At 39.5% G+C, this 26,208-nt stretch overlaps 1 protein-coding gene across 1 annotated transcript; it reads right to left on the bottom strand.

The window, feature by feature from the left end:
* Nucleotides 1-2,715: 2,715 nt before the first annotated feature.
* On the bottom strand, nucleotides 2,716-26,087 carry LOC137290726 (NIPA-like protein 2). Its single transcript, XM_067821822.1, has 12 exons — nucleotides 25,898-26,087; nucleotides 20,026-20,094; nucleotides 19,671-19,842; nucleotides 19,363-19,422; nucleotides 17,367-17,419; nucleotides 17,078-17,146; nucleotides 16,624-16,720; nucleotides 15,988-16,123; nucleotides 9,723-9,811; nucleotides 8,205-8,268; nucleotides 7,903-8,012; nucleotides 2,716-7,586 (listed from the first exon to the last, which is right to left on the bottom strand). Exons 1-12 carry the CDS (start codon nucleotides 25,931-25,933, stop codon nucleotides 7,342-7,344), a joined length of 1,200 nt encoding a protein of 399 aa, XP_067677923.1. The 5' UTR covers nucleotides 25,934-26,087; the 3' UTR covers nucleotides 2,716-7,341.
* Between the last annotated feature and the right edge of the window lie 121 nt (nucleotides 26,088-26,208).

Below are 26,208 nucleotides of genomic sequence, written 5' to 3'. Positions count from 1 at the left end.
GTCTTGACACATGACTGAACAAGTGATATGACGTACTGGCTTGTTCAGGTAATCCCTATATGTCTGTCTTGACATGACTGAACAAGTGATATGACGTACTGGCTTGTTCAGGTAATCCCTATATGTCTGTCTTGACATGACTGAACAAGTGATATGACGTACTGGCTTGTTCAGGTAATCCCTATATGTCTGTCTTGACATGACTGAACAAGTGATGTGACGTACTGGCAAGTTCAGGTAATCCCTGTACGACTGTCTTGACACATGACTGAACAAGTGATATGACGTACTGGCAAGTTCAGGTAATTCCTGTACGTCTGTCTTGACACATGACTGAGCAAGTGATGTGACACACTGGCAAGTTCAGGTAGTCCCTATACGTCTGTCTTGACTTCTTTATTCTGTATAGGAGAATCTATGTCGAAATGTCGTCTATAAAGAATATTGAATATCAATAAAAACAGTCTTCATCCTTCATCTAGATTCTTCATTCTAGAATGCCCATCAAAGAACTCTATTTAAGAGACTGAAAATATTTTCAGTAACAAAGAATCTTAATTAAGATATCAACATGAGAAGGCAAATTGTCGTCATTTAAAGAACACCTTAAACCATGGTATATTTTGTCCTAATCTCAATGTCTCAACTTCACATCCCCAAAAAATTTTCAAAAGGTTTGGAATCCAACCTGGCCATGTTTTATTTCAGATATAACCCTTATAATGTAGTGCTTACAGAATCATTTGGAGGTAAAACGTGGAGAGAATACCAGATCAATATACATATCACAACCATTTTCAGTTTACATAAATTTCATACAGTTAGTGTATCATGACAAAATAAACAGATAATACCATACCCCTTTGTGGAGTATTGAAAAGACAACAAAATGAGGTACATTTGAAACATCACGGTAAATGAAATATCCTCATGGCAAGAGATAGAAATGTACATACTCATAAAAATGAGATGGGGCATTTCAAAGCAGCTGGAAAGATGAGTGTCAACTGCATCTGAAATACTATAAAACAGTGAGTAAGTTGGGTTTTATGTCACTTTCAGCAATATCATGGCTGGGCATACCTTATGCCCATCTTGGGAATTGAACCCAGGTCTTCGGCGTAACAAGTGAATGCTTTAATCACTAAGCTACCCCATTGCCCTTCTATAGAACAGTAGCCACATCATAAGAGTAATAAATACATTGTAGACATCCTGCTGATATGTGAGAAGCTACAACTATTTGCAGTGGATGGCAAAACAGATTCATTTCATAACATTGGATAGTTTGGAAACAGATGTTCATATACTCATACACAAGTAACACAAGTCAAGTATAAAGAATATATGTATGCAATATTCAACTTTTAATACAAGAAATACAAATAGGGTCAGATAGACAAAAAATTGAGTGAAGACATTTAATTGGCTACCAAGACCGATGACATCATTAAGTTTTCAAAAGGTAAAAGGGTTGACCAGAACTAGCTGGTATTGGCTTGGAATGTGCCAGTCTTGTCAGAGGGTGGTGACCGCCATCCATGGTCTGTGTTGCGTTGTATCAGTGCTGGACATGGTAAAAAATGGTTATCTTATCTTACTTTGAAATGACGGGCAAAGTCTTGGACAGACACCACAACTTCTAAATGTCTGAAGTCTGGTTTCTTTCAATTTGAGTTGAGCATGGCATTGTAGAACAAGGAACGATAGATCCAACTTTTGATCAGCCTTATACCCACTAATGGTGGTGATAGTTTGTGCATGCTTGATTTCATGAGAAGTGTGTGCATGATACTCACATGTTCTTTGGTATGGTGAATTTTGGTGTGGTGATTCCTTCTAATGATGTGTTTTCACTCTGGTCTTCCAAAGCACAACAAAAATTAATGATAACTCTATCAGGCTTCACTATATGGCAACAATTTAGGGCTCTAGGTTTTTTTGATACTTGAATAAAAAAACTTGAGTTTCTTATGTGTTTGAGTATATAATGGGGGGTACCTTGATGCGGGCTCAATTTTTCTACAATGGTAAACATCATTCAGATATGATGAATGCAGTCAATACTCTGACACGGATTAAAGGGTACATCTTTGGCTATGATATGGAATAACAGACTACTGGCCATTTTGAACAGCACCACATACATGTAAATGACACAGAACGGGACATTATCAGCCATACTGAAAGTGGTAGTAGTTTTGATAAGATAGACATGCTAAACACTATCATGACTCCTTCAGTTAATGTGAATGTATGAGTCGGAGAAATATACTAAAACACATTTCCGGCAATATGAAGGATGGAATACTGGCAGTATAAGAGTTCAGAAATTCAAATTTAGAGACCCTTCTGTAAATTATGACACTGAAAAGTAACCATCAGAAAGTAGTTCATGGCACTGTCTGAAATTGAAAGGTTTACTAGGTTTACTGATTTACTAGTGAACCAGTGCCACAAGATGACCTGTGAGGTATATTGAAAAATAGTTGTTTTTGCTTGATTTCTAATGTGTGATTTAAGGAACAAATGTCTACAAACCATGGTCAAGATCAGTTGGCTGAAAGAGCATTACACCATTAAATATAGCAGACCATTCCACAAACAGAAAATATCACATTCATATTCTGCAGTCAGACAGTGATGATACAAGGAATGATTATGCTTTAAAAACTAATATATATATTTATATCTATATATATATACTGGAAAATATTGTGTAAATGCAAAAACTCTACAATGGACAGAACTGAACATACAGATTGCACTTGATCAGCAATTCAACATCTAATTGAATGCTAAATACTACATCATAACAAGCAACATGAAACAAACACATGCAATGTGGATGAGAGAACTGTAGCAGCAGTGGAACACTCCATCAAATGAAACCAAGAGGAACCATGTGAAATGATTTATCTGAGACTTTGCATTCATGATTAAAACACAGTGTAGCTCTTTCTTCTTTGATCTGTGTAACGAAACACTCAAACTCTCATCTGGTCCTCAGAGCTGATAATCAGGTAGCTGACTGAGCTACCAGTTCGTGTATGAGTGGTAGGATTTCACCACATGATTGTGAGTGTAAAGAAGTACTGGAATAATTAGGGAGGAAACAACAAATTCATCTTCATCTTTCTGTATAAAATATCTCGTCACAGATAATACCTTTAACTTTATGAATCATGATTATATGTTACTACTCTGTCTATATCCCTTGTCCACATTTACATCAACAACTTTGCAACAAGCAGCCCACATATCTTTGAAGTACTCTGCCAGTATAAAGAGAATAATGATAGCACTGACATCAAGTGATATGTAACATAGGAAAAAACTGTCAGTACTTAGTGGGGATATGTCATGACAGCAAACAGCATAACAAACCCCTTTTTTGCACAAAACAGAACATTTATATCCCTACAAAGTACTTCCACAAGTTCTCTTTGTATCTTAGAGGACAGGCGAATACTTCAGTTCAACTGAAAGTACTGGGCAGGCTAAGAAATCTCCAACATTCACATTCAAAGTGTTTCTTGTATAAAGCATGTCAAGCTGGAATGTTATTAAAATCTAAATATTTTAGATATTTAAATACCTACCTTAACATAGGGCTTATGCATATTACCTCAAGCATCGCTTAAAAGAGATCAGACAGTCGTAGATATGCCATTCTACAGAATGGCCACCTCATGTATCGGCGAGTGTATAGGAACGGAAGTGACGCGACCTCCCTATCTGCGCATGGGCTTAGAATCCTAAAACTTCACTTTTATTGAAAAGAAATAAGTCCAAAGAAGTCCAGAGTGGGGAGGAAAACATCCAGCGTTGGGTGGACATAACTTAACTGTGGTAAGGTAAGTATTTAAATATCTAAAATATTTTCAACTTACCTTACCATAGGGCTTGTGCATATAAATTCGACAGACAGGATGGTGGCTTCGGGAGACCAACCAAAGGGAACCAAACGTGTCTGAAGAAAATCAAGATCGAGGAAACTAGCTGAAGCTTCGAGAAACGGGTAACTGGAACAAGAGGATGCGGATGACATAGTAGCTGTGGCCAATCTGGTAGCGATAGCGGGTCCCCGTCTGACTGTTGAGGTGAGCGCCCCAACCTTGAAGGGAGGCGTCGACAAAAAGTTTGTGGCCGTGTTTCGAGTCTGTCAAGGAGACGCCAACACAAATGTCATTGAAGATACTGGTGAAGATGGTCCGGTAGAGGGATCTTGACACGTTTTTGTCTGCCTGTATGTGTGGGAGGAGAAAGCGCTGCAACGGTCAAAGCATCAGACGACCCCTTAGCGTCAGGTCCTGAGTGGATGTGAGAAGGCCTAGCAGAGACTGTCACTCCCTGAGGGTCACTGGCTGAGAAAGCCTGCGATAGGCAAAAGCAGCTACCTTTTCCCATTGAGCCAGTGGGATTCTGACAAGGTTGGAGTGTGTCATGAACAGGCCTCCGATGAAAGTCAACTCGTGGGATGGTTCCAGATGGGATTTCTCACTGTTGACAATCCACCCCAGCTGCTCGAGGAACGAGTGGCAAATGCCAACTGTTTGCGTAGCCACTGAGGATCGAGATGATTGAGGAGACAGTCCTCTATGAAATCTATATTCCGGGGATGGAGAAACCGGGTGATGGGCATCATGATACTGGTGAATAGCCATGGGGCTGTAGAAATGCCAAACGGGAGTACCTTCCATTGGTAGTGACGGTTGTTGAATACAAAGCTCAGGAAGTTCCTGTGCGGCTGGTAAATTGGAACATGTAGACAGGCATCCTGCAGGTCTAGACTGGCTAGCCAAGACCTGGGGCCATGCTTAGCATGAAGTTGTCCCAAAGAGACCATGTGGAAGTGCGACGGGTCCTGAAGGTACAGCTTGTTGAATGTTGCCATGTTGTGAATCATTCTCATTTTCCCAGAATCCTTCTTGGGCATGAGGAAGATGGGTGAGTAGAACCATTCTTGTGTAATAGGGTCTGAATGCTGTCGGCTAAGAGCACACTTTGGGATGGCGAGTATATGCATGACTGGGGCGTTGTTGTCAGAGGCACACGTACAGGGGTCTAGGAAGCCTGAACGCCGAACTGAGGTAGTCATAGCGCCGCTCTCAGGTGTGCCAACAAGTCGTATAATACTTTCCCCTGCCACTGGAACAGCGTCTAGAGGCGTACAAGAGTTGCCTTCAGTGAGGTCCCAGGTGGCTGCTGACGTAGCCAAAGCTAAAGCTGAGATGGGTTTAAGCATACGCTTTAACTCCAAGTTAATGGCCAACATCTTGGAGTCCTGGACTCTGTATGAATTTTGTGGAGAACTAGCCAGGCGTTAAAGCGATTCATCCTGAGCTGTCCCGTTATCCAAGAAATCCAAGCTGTGAATCTTATAGACACCCTTCTCAGGCTTCGGTGCCTTGATTGTGGAAGAGAGAGATAGCTTGGCAACGTCTGCATCAAGAGAAGCAATTGTGGCCGCCACCATCTGAAGTGGAGGAATCAGTAATTCTGGTGAAAAGCGAATAGCTGTCTGATCATCCGTGCCAGGAGACAGAGAGGGACAATCCAGGAGCCTGTCGTCAATCCAATCATACACCGCAGATGGAGGCAGGTAGGTGCCCCCGTCATACGAATCCTCAGGTGCTTCCTCGTTGTAATCAGGTGAGAAGAACCTTTCCTCCATGTCTTCCCATGATCCTGTAAGACTCTGACGCTGATGGCCACCAGCAGAAGTCAACATCTGAGGCTCCGCACCAGAACCACGATGAGCGTCAGGGGAGTGTGATCTGAGATGCCGCAGCAAATGGCAAGATGACGGGAGCAAGAACGGCGCACGTGTTTGGAGTAAGCCGGCGATCTGGAATGCCTATCGTTGTCCGACGATCTAGCATGCTCTTCCATAAGTTGTTGTTGTAACATCTTTTCCCTAGAGAGTATAGCAGTAGGCGTGCACTTGGGAATTCTGTAAGACCCCATAGGTGCCGGTATAGGTGTAGGCACTGACAATGGATCAGTGGATGGAGGTGACGATGGCGTTGGTGGTGCTGCTATAGAAAATATAGTGTCCAAGGGTGCAGCCACAGGCATCAGCGTCGGTTGCAAAAGAGTTCTCAAAAGCTTCTGCACCTCTGGGTGAGAGAGAGCGTCTGGATGGGAGAGATCGACGAAAGAATCCGAAGAGCGCTGTGTAAAGGCGTCGAGTCCGTAGGAGGTAGAGGAAGCATCAACAGAGTCGCTGATGGTGATGGGTGGTTGTGAGCGATGACTGTGATCCCGGAGCTGAAGCAGGGAAGACATTTTCCTTTTCCTCTGAGTGAATCGTTTCCTTTTTGCTGACAGATAGGCCTTGAATTCCTGAATATGGAGAGATGAGCAATTTTGGCATCGATCATCAAAAGACTGGGGTCCAGCATTACCAACATGTGCGAGAAAAAATGGACAAACAACATGGAAACTGGTAGATATCGCAGTGAGTTAAAAAACATGAGGTAGCCAGGTAAGTGAAGTTAAATTATTAATTTATTAATAATTAATCTTCACCACCAATAAGGGAAAAGGTAGAAAAAACCCATACCTACCAGAGCAAAAAACTTTAATATAAAGCAAGTAGCAAAATAGTGTATTCAAACAAAAATCACATCCGACAGGTAAGATGCTTGAAGTAAAAGTGAAGTTTTTCTCCACGCAGGCGCAGATAGGGAGATCGCGTCACTTCCATTCCTAAACACTCATCGATACATGAGGTGGCCATTCGGTAGAATGGAGTATCACAGCTGTCTGATCTCTTTTAAGCGATGCTTGAGGTAATATGCATAAGCCCTATGTTAAGGTAAGTTAAAAATTACACGTATCATGAGTGAATTAGTGAGTGAGTATGGTCTTACTCTGCTTTTAGCAATCTTCCAGCAAAATCACAGCAGGGTTTACAAATGGTACCCAAGAGGGGAATCGAACCCATGCCTTTGGTACGATGCTTTAACCACAAGGCTACCCCACCGCCCCAAATGTATCATGAAGCAGGAGAGTTCCGAGCCTTCACAGTATATACATATAAATGTTCTCCATCTGACCACAGTAGTAACCCCCCACTGGATGAAAGTATTTGCCTGTGTTCTAGACAGACACATATGAGCACTTATGTGAGAATGACACAATAACAGGCAAACAAGCAGCTGCTATCAATTCAATATGATCAGCAATGACATATCAATGACATGTTGATAAATCTACTCTTAATAACAAATAAATAACTTTCATGTGCACCATTTTGGCAATATTTGGAAGTGAACAATTTCTAATGTATGGCTGAATGTTTGGGTTCTTCAATTTCAACATCTACTCTGCTCATCAGTTGTTGTTGTTATCATTGTTGTTGTTGTTGTTGTTGTTCTCTGTGGCACCATAGTTCTTGTTGTCCTGAGTGTCAACAGAAATGGCTGAGTTTTCATGTCCGACCAGGGACTCTTGGGAGCTGGACACTTCACCATCCTTGGCTGTAAGAATAGGTGTGCAGTCCTGGTCCATGCTGGGTCCGTGAGTGGCGACACCTGTTGGCTGGACCTGACCCACGTTCACACTTGCCAGCAGCCATGCTGAAACATAAGAAGTGAACTTTCATGGACTTGATTCAGTGAATCATTTAACCACGCAGTACATAGTTATTACTGTATATAATTCGAAGAAACCCTCATCACAGTTAACTTCCTCACCAACTGTTAGGCAAACTGCACACCATGATGAAATAAAGGTTGTATTCTAAGGCTTGTACTCCGTAACTATTGTTTGATAATCCCTTCAAATGGGCCTCATATGTAATTGACTAATCACACAAGATCTATCACTCCACACATACTAACACAAGACCTAATGCTCCATATGCAATGATCTAATGTCAGTACATCCACTCACAGGGGAAAAGTTCTGGTGCAATTTGGGAAGGTGGGGCTTGAGCTTTGTCCGTGTCAGGTTCTGGACGCTTCACTGTGATGAAGTATACTCCAATAAAACACAGTATGCATCTGTAACAAAAAGACAGATCATTCCTGTATACATTCCTTAGGGAAAAAACCCAAACATATGAGTACTAATACTTTTATTGTTTTGAAAACTTTGAGACTTGGAATCATGGTAAGCAAATATAGCTAACAAATTCTGATACCACAGATGCCTGTATATGTGCATGGAGGGAGGCAATCCAGAGATGAACTTACCCAAATAAAAACATGCAGATTTCCAAGGCATTCATTCCCCAGAATTCTTTATAAAAAACAATTCCTGAAAAAAAGTAGACAGAGTTTAGATAAGTTGTTTCAAAGGCATTTAGAAGTTGGAGGAATCAAACTAAAAGTGCTTTATGGTTCAACTTCTTTATTATATGTTGTGACCTTGTATAATAAAGAAGCTGAACCATAAAGCACTTTTAGAGTTTAGATAGCCAAATAAAGAGGCTAAAGAGCCAAATAAAGAGTGTGTTGACATCATTGCTTGTAAACCATGTCTTGTACGCTGGGGTAACATGATTACTTACCAAGCAGCCAGTCAATATCAATCTTCTCATCACAGCATGTCATTACCTATTTCATATCACTACCTAGAAGTGTTACATCACTAGCATAAGTGTCATATCCCTATCCATAAGTGTTATATCATTACCTATATGCATTATGTCCTTACCTATAAGTGTTACATCACTACTTATATGTGTCATAACACTACCCTACCTGAAAGTATGATATCACTACTTACATGTGTTTTCACAACCCATAAGTGTTATATCCCCACCCATAAGTGTTATATCCCTAGCCATAAGTGTTATTTCACTACCCATAAGTGTTACGTAAATACCCCACCCATAATTGTTATATCACTACCCATAAGTATTATATCCCTATCCATAAGTGTTATATCATTACCTGCAAGTGGTACATCACTAACCAAACGTGCTACCCATAAGTGTTATATCACTAACCTACCTATAAGTGTTATATCATTACCAATATGTGATATATATGAGTGTTATTTCATAACCCATAAGTGTTATATAACTACCCTACCCATAAGTGTCATATCACTACCTTTAAGTGTTATATCATTACCTGTTAATGTTACATCACTAACCAAAAGTGCTACCCATAAGTGTTATATCACTAACCTACCTATAACTGTTATATCATTACCAATATGTGATATATATATATAAGTGCTACATCACTACCCACAAGTGTTATATCACTACCAACAAGTTTAATATCACTACCCATAAGTGTTATATCACTACCCCTTATAACCTTAATAAACTCAAATCATGTAAATTGTATGACCCCTAACCTAGTTCTGTAGAGATTATAAAGAAAAGGAATCTGCTTGAAACAGGTTGCCTGGACCTGTAGGTAATGAGAGCATGCTTGAGTTTGGTGTCATGTGGTCATCCAGGTGATGAGCTTTCAGTGAATGTCTACAACTCTAGTTGGTGCTGGGTGGGTTCCACTGACGTGTTACAAGAGGATGTGAAACTTCATTCTGGGCTTTTTACCCTTCATGGTTGAAGAACAAGGCAAAGTGCAAATAGGGTCAGCTTTGAAAAGTTAATGCCTACTCAATATGACTTAAGTTAAACTGTAGGAGATGACAATGCACTCATAATACTTCATGGTATACAGCTTTGATGACAGTAGAATTGTGAATGAAAGGCTACAAAATAGTACAAAACAACACAACATTGAACATACCTGCTACAATGGCACTGACTGTGAAGAATACAAAGTTAGTGGGGACAACCACTGTTGAGTCAAAGTTCTTCATAGCCTGGTTTAGGTATCTGTAACCATAGTAATAGAAATGTTGTTGTACTTGTACTGTTAGTATTCTAGGATAATGCGGAGATATTTTGTTTCAACAAAGAGCAGAATTGGGTAGACACTGACCATTGATACAACTGCTTAGAAGTACTGACTTGAAAGCCATTTGTTAAGTTTATTCACAGACTACACTGAGTTTAATAACGTTTTGACTGCAGCTTACAATGATCTTAGAGTCCAATTGCTTTGATGATTAAGTGGAAGACGATCTATAGAATTTACAATAACAGTGCTAAGAATGTTTGGGACAAGTGGGCCCTGATCAACATGACCTAGAACATTTGGCTTACATAGCTTGATCAGCATGACAAGGGTGAGGCTTATGTAGCTTGATCAGCATGACAAAGTGAGGCTTACATAGCTTGATCAGCATGACAAAGTGAGGCTTATGTAGCTTGATCAGCATGACAAGGGTGGGGCTTATGTAGCTTGATCAGCATGACAAGGGTGGGGCTTATGTAGCTTGATCAGCATGACAAGGGTGAGGCTTATGTAGCTTGATCAGCATGACAAGGGTGGGGCTTATGTAGCTTGATCAGCATGACAAGGGTGGGGCTTATGTAGCTTGATCAGCATGACAAGGGTGAGGCTTATGTAGCTTGATCAGCATGACAAGGGTGAGGCTTATGTAGCTTGATCAGCATGACAAGGGTGAGGCTTATGTAGCTTGATCAGCATGACAAGGGTGAGGCTTATGTAGCTTGATCAGCATGATAAAGGTGAGGCTTACATAGACTTGATCAGCATGACAAGGGTGAGGCTTATGTAGCTTGATCAGCATGACAAGGGTGAGGCTTAAGTAGCTTGATCAGCAGGATAAAGGTGAGGCTTATGTAGCTTGATCAGCATGACAAGGGTGAGGCTTACATGACTTGATCAGCATGGTAAAGGTGAGGCTTACATGACTTGATCAGCATGGTAAAGGTGAGGCTTACATAGCTTGATCAGCATGATAAAGGTGAGGCTTACATAGCTTGATCAGCATGACAAAGGTGGGGCTTACATAGCTTGATCAGCATGATAAAGGTGAGGCTTACATAGCTTGATCAGCATGACAAAGGTGAGGCTTATGTAGCTTGATCAGCATGACAAGGGTGAGGCTTATGTAGCTTGATCAGCATAACAAGGGTGAGGCTTATGTAGCTTGATCAGCATGACAAGGGTGAGGCTTACATGACTTGATCAGCATGGTAAAGGTGAGGCTTACATAGCTTGATCAGCATGATAAAGGTGAGGCTTACATAGCTTGATCAGCATGACAAAGGTGGGGCTTACATAGCTTGATCAGCATGATAAAGGTGAGGCTTACATAGCTTGATCAGCATGACAAGGGTGAGGCTTACATGACTTGATCAGCATGGTAAAGGTGAGGCTTACATAGCTTGATCAGCATGATAAAGGTGAGGCTTACATAGCTTGATCAGCATGACAAAGGTGGGGCTTACATAGCTTGATCAGCATGATAAAGGTGAGGCTTACATAGCTTGATCAGCATGACAAGGGTGAGGCTTATGTAGCTTGATCAGCATGACAAGGGTGAGGCTTATGTAGCTTGATCAGCATGACAAGGGTGAGGCTTATGTAGCTTGATCAGCATGACAAGGGTGAGGCTTATGTAGCTTGATCAGCATGATAAAGGTGAGGCTTACATAGACTTGATCAGCATGACAAGGGTGAGGCTTATGTAGCTTGATCAGCATGACAAGGGTGAGGCTTATGTAGCTTGATCAGCAGGATAAAGGTGAGGCTTATGTAGCTTGATCAGCATGACAAGGGTGAGGCTTACATGACTTGATCAGCATGGTAAAGGTGAGGCTTACATAGCTTGATCAGCATGACAAAGGTGAGGCTTACATAGCTTGATCAGCATGACAAAGTGAGGCTTATGTAGCTTGATCAGCATGACAAGGGTGGGGCTTATGTAGCTTGATCAGCATGACAAGGGTGGGGCTTATGTAGCTTGATCAGCATGACAAGGGTGAGGCTTATGTAGCTTGATCAGCATGACAAGGGTGAGGCTTATGTAGCTTGATCAGCATGACAAGGGTGAGGCTTATGTAGCTTGATCAGCATGACAAGGGTGGGGCTTATGTAGCTTGATCAGCATGACAAGGGTGAGGCTTATGTAGCTTGATCAGCATGACAAGGGTGGGGCTTATGTAGCTTGATCAGCATGACAAGGGTGAGGCTTATGTAGCTTGATCAGCATGACAAGGGTGAGGCTTATGTAGCTTGATCAGCATGACAAGGGTGAGGCTTATGTAGCTTGATCAGCATGACAAGGGTGAGGCTTATGTAGCTTGATCAGCATGACAAGGGTGAGGCTTATGTAGCTTGATCAGCATGATAAAGGTGAGGCTTACATAGACTTGATCAGCATGACAAGGGTGAGGCTTATGTAGCTTGATCAGCATGACAAGGGTGAGGCTTATGTAGCTTGATCAGCATGACAAGGGTGAGGCTTATGTAGCTTGATCAGCATGATAAAGGTGAGGCTTACATAGACTTGATCAGCATGACAAGGGTGAGGCTTATGTAGCTTGATCAGCATGACAAGGGTGAGGCTTATGTAGCTTGATCAGCAGGATAAAGGTGAGGCTTATGTAGCTTGATCAGCATGACAAGGGTGAGGCTTACATGACTTGATCAGCATGGTAAAGGTGAGGCTTACATAGCTTGATCAGCATGATAAAGGTGAGGCTTACATAGCTTGATCAGCATGACAAAGGTGGGGCTTACATAGCTTGATCAGCATGATAAAGGTGAGGCTTACATAGCTTGATCAGCATGACAAAGGTGAGGCTTATGTAGCTTGATCAGCATGACAAGGGTGAGGCTTATGTAGCTTGATCAGCATAACAAGGGTGAGGCTTATGTAGCTTGATCAGCATGACAAGGGTGAGGCTTACATGACTTGATCAGCATGGTAAAGGTGAGGCTTACATAGCTTGATCAGCATGATAAAGGTGAGGCTTACATAGCTTGATCAGCATGACAAAGGTGGGGCTTACATAGCTTGATCAGCATGATAAAGGTGAGGCTTACATAGCTTGATCAGCATGACAAGGGTGAGGCTTATGTAGCTTGATCAGCATGACAAGGGTGAGGCTTATGTAGCTTGATCAGCATGACAAGGGTGAGGCTTATGTAGCTTGATCAGCATGACAAGGGTGAGGCTTATGTAGCTTGATCAGCATGATAAAGGTGAGGCTTACATAGACTTGATCAGCATGACAAGGGTGAGGCTTATGTAGCTTGATCAGCATGACAAGGGTGAGGCTTATGTAGCTTGATCAGCAGGATGAAGGTGAGGCTTATGTAGCTTGATCAGCATGACAAGGGTGAGGCTTACATGACTTGATCAGCATGGTAAAGGTGAGGCTTACATAGCTTGATCAGCATGACAAAGGTGAGGCTTACATAGCTTGATCAGCATGACAAAGGTGAGGCTTACATAGCTTGATCAGCATGACAAAGGTGAAGCTTATGTAGCTTGATCAGCATGACAAAGGTGAGACTTACTTAAAGGGGCACTGATGTGGAGTGAATGTTTCTCGCCAACTGTCTAATTGCGAAACCAAACTACAAATTGGTCAGCGCCCCCTCCCTCAGCTGTGACAGACAAAGGGACTGGGCTCCGGTCCATATTAGCAGAATTTATTCACCTAAACAGTCAGGAGGCCGGATGCCCATCATATGCCATTATTTAAAAATAACAAAGTAAGAAAATATCCCTGCAGTGTAGTTTCTTTTGGGTGCTTGGACGGTATAGTGACTGATCCAATTTGGTCCTATTTCTGTGTTTTTTACCTCAATACTAGTATTTAATCATGTTATGTGAAAATATGACGTCTACAGGCATGTAGCAAGCCATTTGTTTCAGTCTGAAAGATTGCAAAGCTTTATATTCAGGTAGTTTTGAGTGTTGGCCCAGCTGTGATAGCAAATATCATACATAAATTTTGGTAGCTATGGTAGCTATCCTGGTTTATTATCTATGATAATAAAAACACACAGTTGATCTATTTCAATTCATAAACTAAAAACAATGACATTGTCATTGGTTGAGAAATCTGAAAATTTTCTTACGTATAAAAAACTGATTACACCTATTTAACCAAGTCCACAGCAAATGCCTGTGTGTATTTCTTATGTAACGAAGTTCCGTTGGTATCCCCGAAACAGTTTTGGCCCATAAGTGTTTTAAGGCCGCATGCGACACCGAGATTACATCTTACTTGCTGTAACTCGCATTTGATGGTGTAAACCTACATGTGTTATTTGTCATCATTCGCTTGATGGTCAGTTAATGAATTTATAACAGGTACAATTACTGGTAACACCACTTCGGTTACTCAACAAAGGTTCCCATTTGGCCATTTCTCCTGTCTGGAGTAAATACTCAATATTATAAATTAAGGTCTGTACTGGCAAATGTTTTGTACATTATGTAATATGTGTAAGTGATGCAAGAGGGTCTATCAGCTGAGTTACAAAAACAAACATCGATCAAAGGATTAACCGATAACACACTGATTGATTAGTTGCTTTTATCTTCTACAGCGGATTTGTCAAAAGGCAGTGTGTGTTCATGTACTAATCTATACTGATTACACCCTGTCGTAAAGTGTGAGTGTAAAAACATCCTCCCTTCAAAGAATTAACCACCATTGCGTTGATTGGTTGCTCATTATTGATTAACTAAATTACTTAGAATGGCGGACATCATACAATTAGTTGTCAGGTGTGCTATCTTGGGTGACCAATGAGAAGTTTATCAGGTTTTCACCAATGTGAAAGGTGTGAAACGATGTGTTACTGTTTTGCAAATTAGGCTGTTGTAAGAAACACGACACAGAGCAGGATTATTTACCAGCTGCAGATGAATGGACTATCATTCTTTCATCTGGATATTGACAGATACATTCCTGAACAAGGTAGTAGCTTGACATTGTTGCTATAAAATTAGTCTGTTTTACATTCATTATTTGTATTTTGTTTTAATTTATTTGTTGTAGCATTCAGCAGAATCTATATGACAGAAAACACAAACTAGATCGTGTATGTGTGTGAAATAGGATCCAAACTGGCGGTCTATACAACGTTTAAATCTTACAGTCATGTTAGAAATTTACTATAAGTATAGCTGACCGTGTGTTCTTTTATTAATTTTCAAAATCATATAAACATGACAATAAACTAATTAGGGTTATGAGACAAAATATAGAGACATACATTGGCTTCATTATTTTTCCGTCCTAATAGTTTTTACCATTTCTACCACTGGCAGATGATTAATCTTCAAAGTGTTTCATTTGTTTTCATAATACATTTGTAATGAAGTAAAAATGTCTCCACCTTAGTTGATCTGTCTATGATTAAACTCTCAATTGTGCATACGGACTGTGTAGCAGAGATCACAAACCAGTCACGAATTCTGGGATACCATCCGGGTACTCACAGGAGAAAAACAATAACATAAGTTTAAACCAGTCCTAGGAAATTGCTCCGCATCAGTGCCCCTTTAACTTGACCAGCTTGACAATGGTGAGACTTACTTGACTTTATCAGCATAAAAAAGGTGAGACTAACTTGACTTTATCAGCATAACAAAGGTGAGACTTACTTGACTTTATCAGCATGACAAAGGTGAGACTTACTTGACTTTATCAGCATGACAATGGTGAGACTTACTTGACTTTATCAGCATAACAAAGGTGAGACTTACTTGACTTTATCAGCATAACAAAGGTGAAACTTACTTGACTTTATCAGCATAACAAAGGTGAGACTAACTTGACTTTATCAGCATAACAAAGGTGAGACTTACTTGACTTTATCAGCATGACAAAGGTGAGACTTACTTGACTTTATCAGCATGACAATGGTGAGACTTACTTGACTTTATCAGCATAACAAAGGTGAGACTTACTTGACTTTATCAGCATGACAAAGGTGAGACTTACTTGACTTTATCAGCATGACAATGGTGAGACTTACTTGACTTTATCAGCATGACAAAGGTGAGACTTACTTGACTTTATCAGCATGACAAAGGTGAGACTTACTTGACTTTATCAGCATGACAATGGTGAGACTTACTTGACTTTATCAGCATGACAAAGGTGAGACTTACTTGACTTGTATTACAGCAGTGGCTATCATCACAATCAGCATGATGTAGAGGATGGGGTGCGCAAACTGTGATGCTCCGGCAAATGACAGATTCAACATGCTGGACACTGCCTTGGCTGAGATGACAGTGAAGGAGGCTACAATGAGGAACAGCATGTTCATCACCAATCCCATGACACAACATACAGCCTACTGGTCTACAACACATGCCTACTGGTCTACAGTGCATGCTTACTGGTGTACAATATGCCTACTGGTATATAGTACATGCTTACTGGTATTCAGTACATGCCTACTGGTATACAGTATATTCCATCTGGTCTTCAGTATATGCCTACTGGTTTACATGCCTACTGCCTACAATACATGCCTACTGGTCTACAGTATATGCCTACTGGTCTGTCATACATGCTCACCAGTCTACAGTACATGCCCACTGGTCTACAGTATATGCCTACTGTACAACTGTATATGCCCATTGGTCTACAGTATATGCCTACTGGTCTACATCCCTACTGCCTACTGGTATACAATTCATGCCTACTGGTCTAAAGTATATGCCTACTGGTATACAGTATATTCCATCTGGTCTTCAGTACATGCCTACTGGTATGCAGTACATATAGTATTTGCTAACCTGTGATGGAGGTGATGAGAAGGTAGATGACAACCAGCTTCATCTGCAGCTTGTACAGCAGGACAAATAGGACGATGATTCCCACCAGCTCAATGACCTGCATGACACACAACAAGTACTGGTACGTCAACACTTGTCAACCGTGATCAGATCATTTGATCTAGTCTTGGAGATGAGACTAAGGAGGTACCTAGATCAAACAGCAAACATCGGAGACCCCAAGATCCCTTTGGCTAAATCGCTATCACATGAAATCCTTCAAGACTGTATTTTGACAGTTATTTCACAAACTAAAAATCATCACCAAACAAGACTCAAAGTTCAAAACTTGTGAGTATGTACATACATTTCATTTTTTCAAACAGATGATGAATGGAAGCATATCAGCATTACAACTGTCCCCACTCCATTGTAGTAAGACTGAACACCTATGCTCCTCTGCTGAGATACTCACTATATAAACTATGAATGCTACTTGCGTCAGGGCGGCCACTATTTCATCTCCATTCAAAACCCTCTCCTTCTGGAAAACAAATGACACTTTCTCTGTAAACATAGTTGAACCAATGCTTTTCTGGGTGTATTATGTAAATCATACTTGTTTAATATTTAGGTACATTAAGTATGCAAAAAATATTTGACTAAATTCAGATTCCAGCATTCTAGTGATTCAGGAGACTTTGAATAATAAAGAAGCATTGACTCTGTGATGTATTTCTTCACATCATGCTGATCAGACTTACCCGAGAGGAGAATGTCACCAGTAGAAATGCTCCAATTACGGCCAGAGCACATCCTAAAACAAGGGGAAAGATGGAATCACAATGTAACATGGCACTGTGATGTACTCTCTAATCCTCTAGAAACACATAAAAAAAAAACCGCAACACAAAAAAGACATCCACTTGTTTCCACTTGTACTCATGGATCTGAGGAAATGCATAGGTTTCCTCATTATGGATCCAGAGGATCGTATCTAATAGGAAGATGCTAAGTCGCAGTGGCTGAGTGGGCTAGACGGCTGACTTTGTGTGCTGACGATTAGGTGTCTGACTCTGTGGGTGCGCGTTTGAATCCCGGATGGGACTCAACCGAAAAAGTACTTGAATTTGTACTTTACTGAGAAAGTGAAATCCCAAATATGACGTTTGTTGCATTTGACCATTTATTAAATGGCATTGTGTAATCAGGCATGCTAACACCTTTCCTAAGCATAGAGTACTCACATCTTGTAACATCCACACAACATACTAAGTAATGGCTTTCCCTAACCATTTAAAAAACTTCACTGTTTGAGCTACTGAGTACAACATATATCACACATTGAACTATTTTTAAGGCATTCAATATTTTTCACTCCCTTGGTTCCACTTTCTTGGAGATTTTAGCGAAAAGGGAAGTAATTTTTAGTCAGATAATTCCACTTTCATCTTGTCTCATGTGACTACAAGTGCTGTCCCATGTGTCTTGTTTTAACTAACAATAGGGATATTTATCACCGAAAACTGTGTTCCACAGGAGATTTTGCACAGAGAAAATTTCTTTTTCTTTATTTCTAAATGACCTAGAGTCCCACCCGGAAGAACAAGCATGTGCTGGTGTTAAATTAGAATCAAATAATGAGTCTATTGTCTATTCCTACTTTATGCAGATGATACAATTCTCCTAGCTGCAACTCGTGATGATTTACAACATACACTGAATACATCTGTAGCATACATCCTCACATGGACACTTCAAGTAAATATTAAGATTCAGATAATTGTTCTTGGTTCCGGATCTGCAGCAAGTTATAAGAAATCATTTGCACTATATGATGAGATAGAATATGTAGACACTTACAAATACACAGAAACTTTATTGCACAAATAGTCATATGAATTCTGCTGTTAAACATATGGCTGACCTCGGTATGAAAGCATAAATAGTACTACTAAAATGTGCTAGAAATGTTAAATTTTCAGTAGACCTGATTCTTTTTGCATTTGATAGATTAGTAGTACCAACATTGATGTATGGATGTGAAATATGGGGACATGAGCAGACTGACACTAAAAGAATACATCCAAATTTTGTAAATTAGCTACAGCTTTAAAATATACCATACCAAATTTCATAGTGCACAGGGAACTTAGTAGAAATTTCATATTGGTGTAAATTAACATTCTCACTCCCAAAATATCCCCAGAATAGCATGCCTACTGGTCTACAGAATAGAATAAATAGAATTTTTACCAAAACAGGAATAAAAACAATGGCATCAGTTTAGAAGCATTTACTGCTAACAACAAATGACAGAGGTCACTGAAATACTATTTGCAAATATAGACACATCACAGAACAAAACAGATGATGTTTTGAGACTTCACCTAACACAGGGCTTGATAATAGCCCATCATCAAGCATTTTGCATTATTAAGAAACAGTGGCCCGCTCATTTCTGATAATGTGTGGTTGTTTTAATGATAATTCTATCCATATCCAACTGATATCAAAAGAAAACCATGTGAGATTCTCGACATATCCTAGCACACAATGAGTGTGACAGGGCACTTGTTGGTTGACCTCTACACATCAGTATAACAACAGACCATATAAAAGATGCCCATATTCATTCAGTGCAGAAACACAGGCAGAGGGTACAACAGGATACACATGGAAATTACACTGTCATTTAGCCCTGAATTCTGCCCTGTCTCTTTGAGGAGGGAACATCAAGCACTGAAATTATTCACTCACCAAACAAATGTTCAGGTCGGATTTTTTCTTTCAAGAAAACAGCTGCTAGAAAGAGGTTGGCTGAAAAAGAGAACTTCATGTTAAGCAATGAACATGATGAAGGTGTTTTAGCTTGACTGAAGAATTAAAAGACAATGATGGTGTACCGTAAGATCTTGGGGTGAATGAGTACAGATTGAGCAGTCAACAAAGGACATGACAGTAGGATCTTTCAACTTCTAATTGAAGCATCCAGAAATAGGTGTTGTTTTGGGCTAGGCAGGATGGCTGCACCAGTGCTATTAGCCTGCGTGTTGTGTGTGACTTACCAACAACTGTTGTTGTTCCAAGTGGGGCTACAAGCGAGGCAGGAGCAAAGCCATAGGCGGTGAAGTTGCCCACCTCACCCAGCCCCATCAAGATCAGTCCAAGCCACCATAATGGGTCCTTGGTGTAGTGGATCGATTCCTCTCGAGCTTGGTTGCGATTGTGGGTAAATTTCTGAAATGCCAGTTCATTTGATGAATATACACTATAACTCTCAACCCCAAACTTTGTGCACTATGTGCACATTGATATATCAGTAGGTATATACAAATATCTATCCACCCTTGATTACAGGTATACAGCATTGTACATAGCATTGTATACTGTGTTGTACATGGCACGTTTACTGTGACTTACCTGTAGATTGAGTGAGATGCTGATCAACAGGTTGCCACCAATAGCTAGTGCACTGCCCACAAACAAGTCCTGAAACACAGGCCAAGTCAGATTAAACACCAGCTTTATACATCTTTTATTAACATTTAAGTGCCATTTAGACTTATCTCAAAGACAAGGCAGATTATTTTTAAGGTTTTGATATATATTTTCCATCAAGTTGGACTTACTTCAAACCAACCAAGTTACTGGTTACAGAAAGTGCTGATTGTTAATTCACTGCCATCCAGGAAAGGAAAGAGTGTATAGCGAACACAATAAAGGTATTGTGTGGATGGATACAGCAAAGTCTGATATTCTCTCATCACGATCTTGTCGGCTTGAAAGTTGTGAGGGATATTTCACCCCATATTTGATTTAATGTATAGTTGAACCATACAAAGTCACACACTAGGAACCAACGATAAGGGATTAACATGTCAAAATACAAAGCAAAGGGTTTAAAAGACAAAATCTCTCCATTCTTGCCTTACCTCTTATTCCTATTACAGAAAGGGACATTTATTACAAGCATGTACTGATTGGTGGTATTTGCAATATCTTGCATTTCTAAGGCTATCAAACTGAAAATTATGACAGTGTTTCCATCACAGATATGTTTATCTTGCTTCTGTGGAAATAGGACCTTTGTTAACAATGATACATGCATACTGAAAACATTAAGAAGGCAAAACTTCATCATGGATCAAACTCTATTCAGTAATTTATGTGGACAAGCTGAAAGTCTGATATTCTGGGCTATGCTTGCCGCAGATGTCACGTATAATAATGGCAGAAGTGAAATACATGAAATGTCTCTTATCATAGCTGTAGTCCATAGGATGTTCTGAACCAACCAGTGCTGAAGAAAATTTCATGAATCAATGGAAAGAGGATTAGAAGCATTTGGGATGAAACTACATCAAATATGCATGATAATGCTTGTTATGAAACCCTGGAATGCTTGAACAAAAATATAGTGAAACCTTACATGTAATTTTTTCTAAGAATAAACAACTGATAACTGCTAAGATGTACCTTTATGTTGAATGCTGACAATCCAGGCATGATCATGTATAAACTGTATATGGAACACAAAGATTTGCAAGTTGTCAGGAAACGTTGCAGTACACATGGAACGTCCCCTCTCAAACTACACAATAGGTGTCATGCACCCAGGGCAGGTAATAAGCTGGCTTACACACTAAGAATATTAGCTAGTTTAAACTCGTTTAACACTAACAACTGGTGGACTGTATTGCCATAAACAGTTTCATTGTGAATAATAATACTGTATGTAACTTCATGTTACCATGGTTACCGATACAGAACGTTTTCTTGAATCGAGAGGCATCAACATCATCACTAGTATGGTAGACATGGGAGACTTGATGGTAACTGTTGTCAGTAAATAAATATCACACAAACCATGACAAAAAAAAAAAGAAACACTGCCTCTGTACTGCCAGAGTGACAACTGAATCAAAGAGAGTCTTCTACAGTCAGTGAGGTTTATGTCACTTTCAGTAATTTGGCTGAAATATCACAGCTAGTGAGAGGGATTCAGTGTTGAATCTAACGCGGTCTCCCTTGTAATGAGAAAAGTCCTTTTGCCTCTGCTTGTTGATACACCTGAGGCCCTGTGTAAGTATTGTGAGAAGAATGACTTACACCTCTGTGATGAACTGCATCATTAACTTACTCCAACATAAGGTCATTTCACTTCTACTTTAAGACAAAGTATCTGAACTTTCACTTTAAGTATCCTACTCCTGAGTGTTGAAGTGAAAGGTCACTTGATCTATCCAAAGTAATTCACCAGAAAAAATTGTTCTGAGTTTTGCATTTTCACTACCTGAAAGCTGATTATTTAATGCCACTCTCAGCAGTTGTCAGGGAGTAGAATTGTTTGCTTTGTTGTTTAACGCCACACTCAACAATGCTGCATGGCCATGGTCTGTAAATCATTGAATCTGGACCAGACAATTCAGCAATCAACAGCATGAGCATCAATCTGTGCAACTGAGATTATGTGACATGTGTCAACCAAGTCAGCAAACCTGACCACCTGATCCTGTGAGTCGCCTCTTATGACGACCATAAGTTACTGAAGATCAATTCTGATCTTCATTGGTGATCTTCATTGGTGGATCTCAGCATTCTTATTCACATACTCAAATCTAAACTTGGCATTTTTTTTACAGCTGTAAATGGCTATTATTTCATACTGTTCACCTGTAAATTTTACCGGTCAGGTGCTCACCCTTTTCACCGTGCGCAGGACGTTGCACCTTGATGACTCATCAGAAGCGTTGTGGGTTTTGCAATATGATAATAGCACTATTAGTTGGGGGTTTCCAAAACTGATTGTTTTTATTTGACAACATTTCAGTATCATTGTTAAAATGTAAGGCTGAACGAAAAAAGTGAAATGTTTCTCAGGCGTCTGCACGTCACTTTTTTTGGTGCAAAACAATTTTTCTATTGCCATTAGAAAAAATAATTTTGACTTGGTTGCATCCTAATCAATTTGTCCACTATAAGAATGAGCATCTGTAAGAATGTCTGTGAATGAATCTACAACTCATTAACACTTGCTAAACTGCCGAAGCTGTATTTCTAAGAGAAAAAAAAGTATTCCTCCCAAATAACTTTTTTCAATCAAAAATTAAAAAAAGAAGTCCTACCGCCCTCATCACTTTTAAAGAAAAAGTGCCCAAGAAATATTTAATGACAGAGGTTATCAGAAAATTGATTTTTTAATTATGGCATATTTTGTGTGCATGACCCTAATAAAATGCAATTGTGCACCATCTAAAAATATGTATGATTTTCATTGTGAAAATAATACAAGAAAATGATTTAACCCAAGCAACACAAAAGGCCAGAAAACTGGCCAAAATGTTATGAGTCCCCAAACACCAGAGACGAGGTAGTGTTTTGAGGAAATAATTAAACAAACTGAATAAACAAATTAATAAAATCAAAACAGTAAAGCTGTCAAATTTATATTATTTCTATCTTGTTTCTGTCATCATTTAATGTAAGTCAAATGACATTTCGGCTTTTGTCATCTTGAACTTCACGCTTGTGAATGGTGTCAAATGTTAAAATACTTGTCACAGTTCATAATCAAGGATGACACATCCACTAAATTCCATGTTTTATGTATAGGTGGTGATTTTTTTAAAAACATGTTCATAATAATATGTCATATGAAACTGTAATATGACTGGATGCCTTTAATAGTAGACTGTGGAAATAAAGTGTCATTAGAAACCAATATTTATCCAATGAAACCGCTTCTTACAACTCAGAAATTACTCTTGACAAGGTTACAGAGACATTATTGATGTTCAGAGCTTTTGAACAATACCTGCCATTTTATTCATGAAAACCTTTGAAAAGGAGGCATTTAATGCTGTTGTGTCATGTTACTGAGCAAAAAGCAAGTCTTAAAATACGTTTTTCAATTACCAGCAAATCTGATATCATGTCATCAAAACACATGAACTGATAGAGTTCTTTCCCCACAAAATCATACTGTGTTCACTGGGACGAACAGAATTTTAGTTTTGGGGTATACTGGGACTCTGTATTATCGTGGGCTCTCTAATATCATGGCATATGAAAAGACCTAAGAGATTTATAAAAGGGAAATGGCACACCCTGCATCAGCTGTTTAAATATGCAAATTTTGTGACAAAAGTAATGCTCTTGTAAGTCATAGATTTCAATGGAATGTCATGTCTAATCACAGAAATATTAAAGTATTCATCTTTGCTGTAACTTCTGGAACATTTTTAAACTACAGTGGAAGCCCTCTAAACCGGCATGCATTGGGACAGGCAAAACATGCTGGTATAGGAGTATGCCAGTTTAGCAAACTTTTCCTGAGAATGATGTTGTGTAACAGCACTAGCTACATGTGAATAGCCATGTGGCAATGTTATTGTAAGTGACATTATAACATGATGTCATATAGCATCACTGTGCTTCGTACGCAGGGTCTCTGGCCAAGAGAATAAATGGTCGACTGATGAGAAGTGCTTTGTGTTCTACTTTCCTATTCAAGTCCACGTTTGAACATAACAAATAATATTCCGTGTGCTGTAAAATATGACACTGAATGACGTGTTGATGGCAATCATGTGGCCAAAAAAGGGCCAAAAATTAGCATGTTTTTACTGCGGGCAGTCAAAAACCAATCATTGTCAGTGTCATTTTGTCAAATTTACTGTTTTTATTCACACGTTTTGTTTTAGATTGATGTTTTCTTCAAACTTAGTTTCATACACTTGATGCATTCTCAATGTCAAAATGTCTGAAACTGTTTGCCTGCCAGTTTGTACTTAAGTGCAATATCTTTTTGAGTAGGCCGAGTGACTGCATCAAAATCTTTCATCAGCTGAATTTTCTGTTGAAGAGTCCAATCTCGCCCGCTTGACGCGGTGAGTGACCAACAAAATGGGAGATGCCAATTAATTTAATTTACCAAGTGACATGTGCCGCTTACCAGTTTACCTCACATCTACTTATGCTTAACCACTGTAGTTAACTGTAATCCACTGTGTTGTTAACACATTTTCAGCTAATCAACAGGAGAGTTAAGATAGCGGGTGCCAGTAGCATCAACTACTGTACAAACAGTGAACTGGGTGGTTGTTATTGTGTGGCAGTATGGAATTGGCTGATACCGGATTAAAGGGCATGTAAATTATCATAAATTAATTAGCTTTTGCCAGGACTAAATTCTAGTCGATACTGTGAGCATGCCTGATTGGAGGGATGCCGGTTTTGAGGGCTTCCACTGTAGTGTGACCCCTACCACATCTTGCATCTTGCAACTATAGTATAAGGTCATCTGAATATATTCCTTTCTCATACGACAAAAGAAGTGATATGTAGTGCAACTGCACCTTGCACATGGCAGCAAATGGTATGGCACATATTTAGGTGGTAAAAAAGTGTTTTGCTATATTTTTGTTACCTTGTTTGGTTAAAAACATGATATTATTATATTAATCATAATGAAAGTCTTATTTTCATTCTTTAGAATTAGATTCTTTACTTGTCTAAATTATTATCTGTTTGACAGTGTCATTTGCTTGTAGTTGTACCATGCAACATAGTCAGAAAATAGCAATACCACAATAATAGAGAATTAATCACTTGTTTTGAACAAGTAGCAAATATGTGCCACACTATCTGTGACAGAAATCATTACACAGCAGCCAAATGAAAACATACATAATGCAAAATGTCAGTAGGTGTCAGTAATCCTGATAGGAACGACATAAACTACCTTGATAATAGAGGGTTCCATGGTGCTTCCTCAAATTTCTATGTCCAATACACAGCAAAGATCATAAAACCTTGCTAAATCAATGCAAGGAGTGCATATGTCAAAATAATCACATAAACAAACACAATATACATGTAAACACTACATGGCTATAAAAATCATAGGTGCGATCCTCTTTCCATGTATATAACCATGAATTCTAAACATTTATCTGTGATTTGCCTTAAAAATTCGGCTAGAATACAGTTTACCGAGCGCTGCACCAGCCAGCCACCACCCTTTACGATCCATAGGGTTTGGGGTAAGGGTTAGGCATCCTTTACGATCCCTGGCTACTCCCAAAAATTCAATGGAAAGATATGTGGAGATGCAATCATGGCAATACATTCAGGCATATTCATAATTCTGTATCAACACAATACATCCGGACCCCTATTAAGCATTTGCATACCTGTTAAAGGCTAAATAATGTTTTGCTCACTCGATCTCGCAGACTGAAATGCCAAGCTCATGCAGGCTGAAAATAAATGACAAACCTGCCAAGCTCACCTGATCATGAACTGTCTCGTCAGATGAATCTGTCATTCTTCATAAATTAGTTTAGTGCATATTAATCGAAATAACCTATTATGTGAATACGTTTGAGTTCAGTTGCAGAGATTCGGCATATCAAACATACAGTCTATTGACATTTTCTTGCTGATCGACGATGAGCGGCCATGTTGGACCGTATGTTTATGTAGATGCTATTACTTAAAAAACTATTACTATTTATTACGATTTGAATGTAAAACATGACAAGATCACATATTGCTGTCCGTAGATAAATAAATAAATATAATCACATATATGTTTCATAA

Source organism: Haliotis asinina, chromosome 7 (genome assembly GCF_037392515.1).
Source record: "Haliotis asinina isolate JCU_RB_2024 chromosome 7, JCU_Hal_asi_v2, whole genome shotgun sequence".
Taxonomy (NCBI): Eukaryota; Metazoa; Mollusca; class Gastropoda; order Lepetellida; family Haliotidae; genus Haliotis; species Haliotis asinina.
This window is presented reverse-complemented; position numbering and strand designations above follow the sequence as displayed.

Excerpts from the sequence above, each read along its gene's own strand:
- LOC137290726 (XM_067821822.1), bottom strand. The coding sequence starts at position 25,933 with ATGACAGATTCATCTGACGAGACAGTTCATGATCAG. Across the intron at positions 20,095-25,897 it reads ACGAGACAGTTCATGATCAG|GACTTGTTTGTGGGCAGTGC; the intron begins GTGAGCTTGGCA and ends CCTGTGTTTCAG. Across the intron at positions 17,147-17,366 it reads TGGTGACATTCTCCTCTCGG|AAGGAGAGGGTTTTGAATGG; the intron begins GTAAGTCTGATC and ends TTTGTTTTCCAG.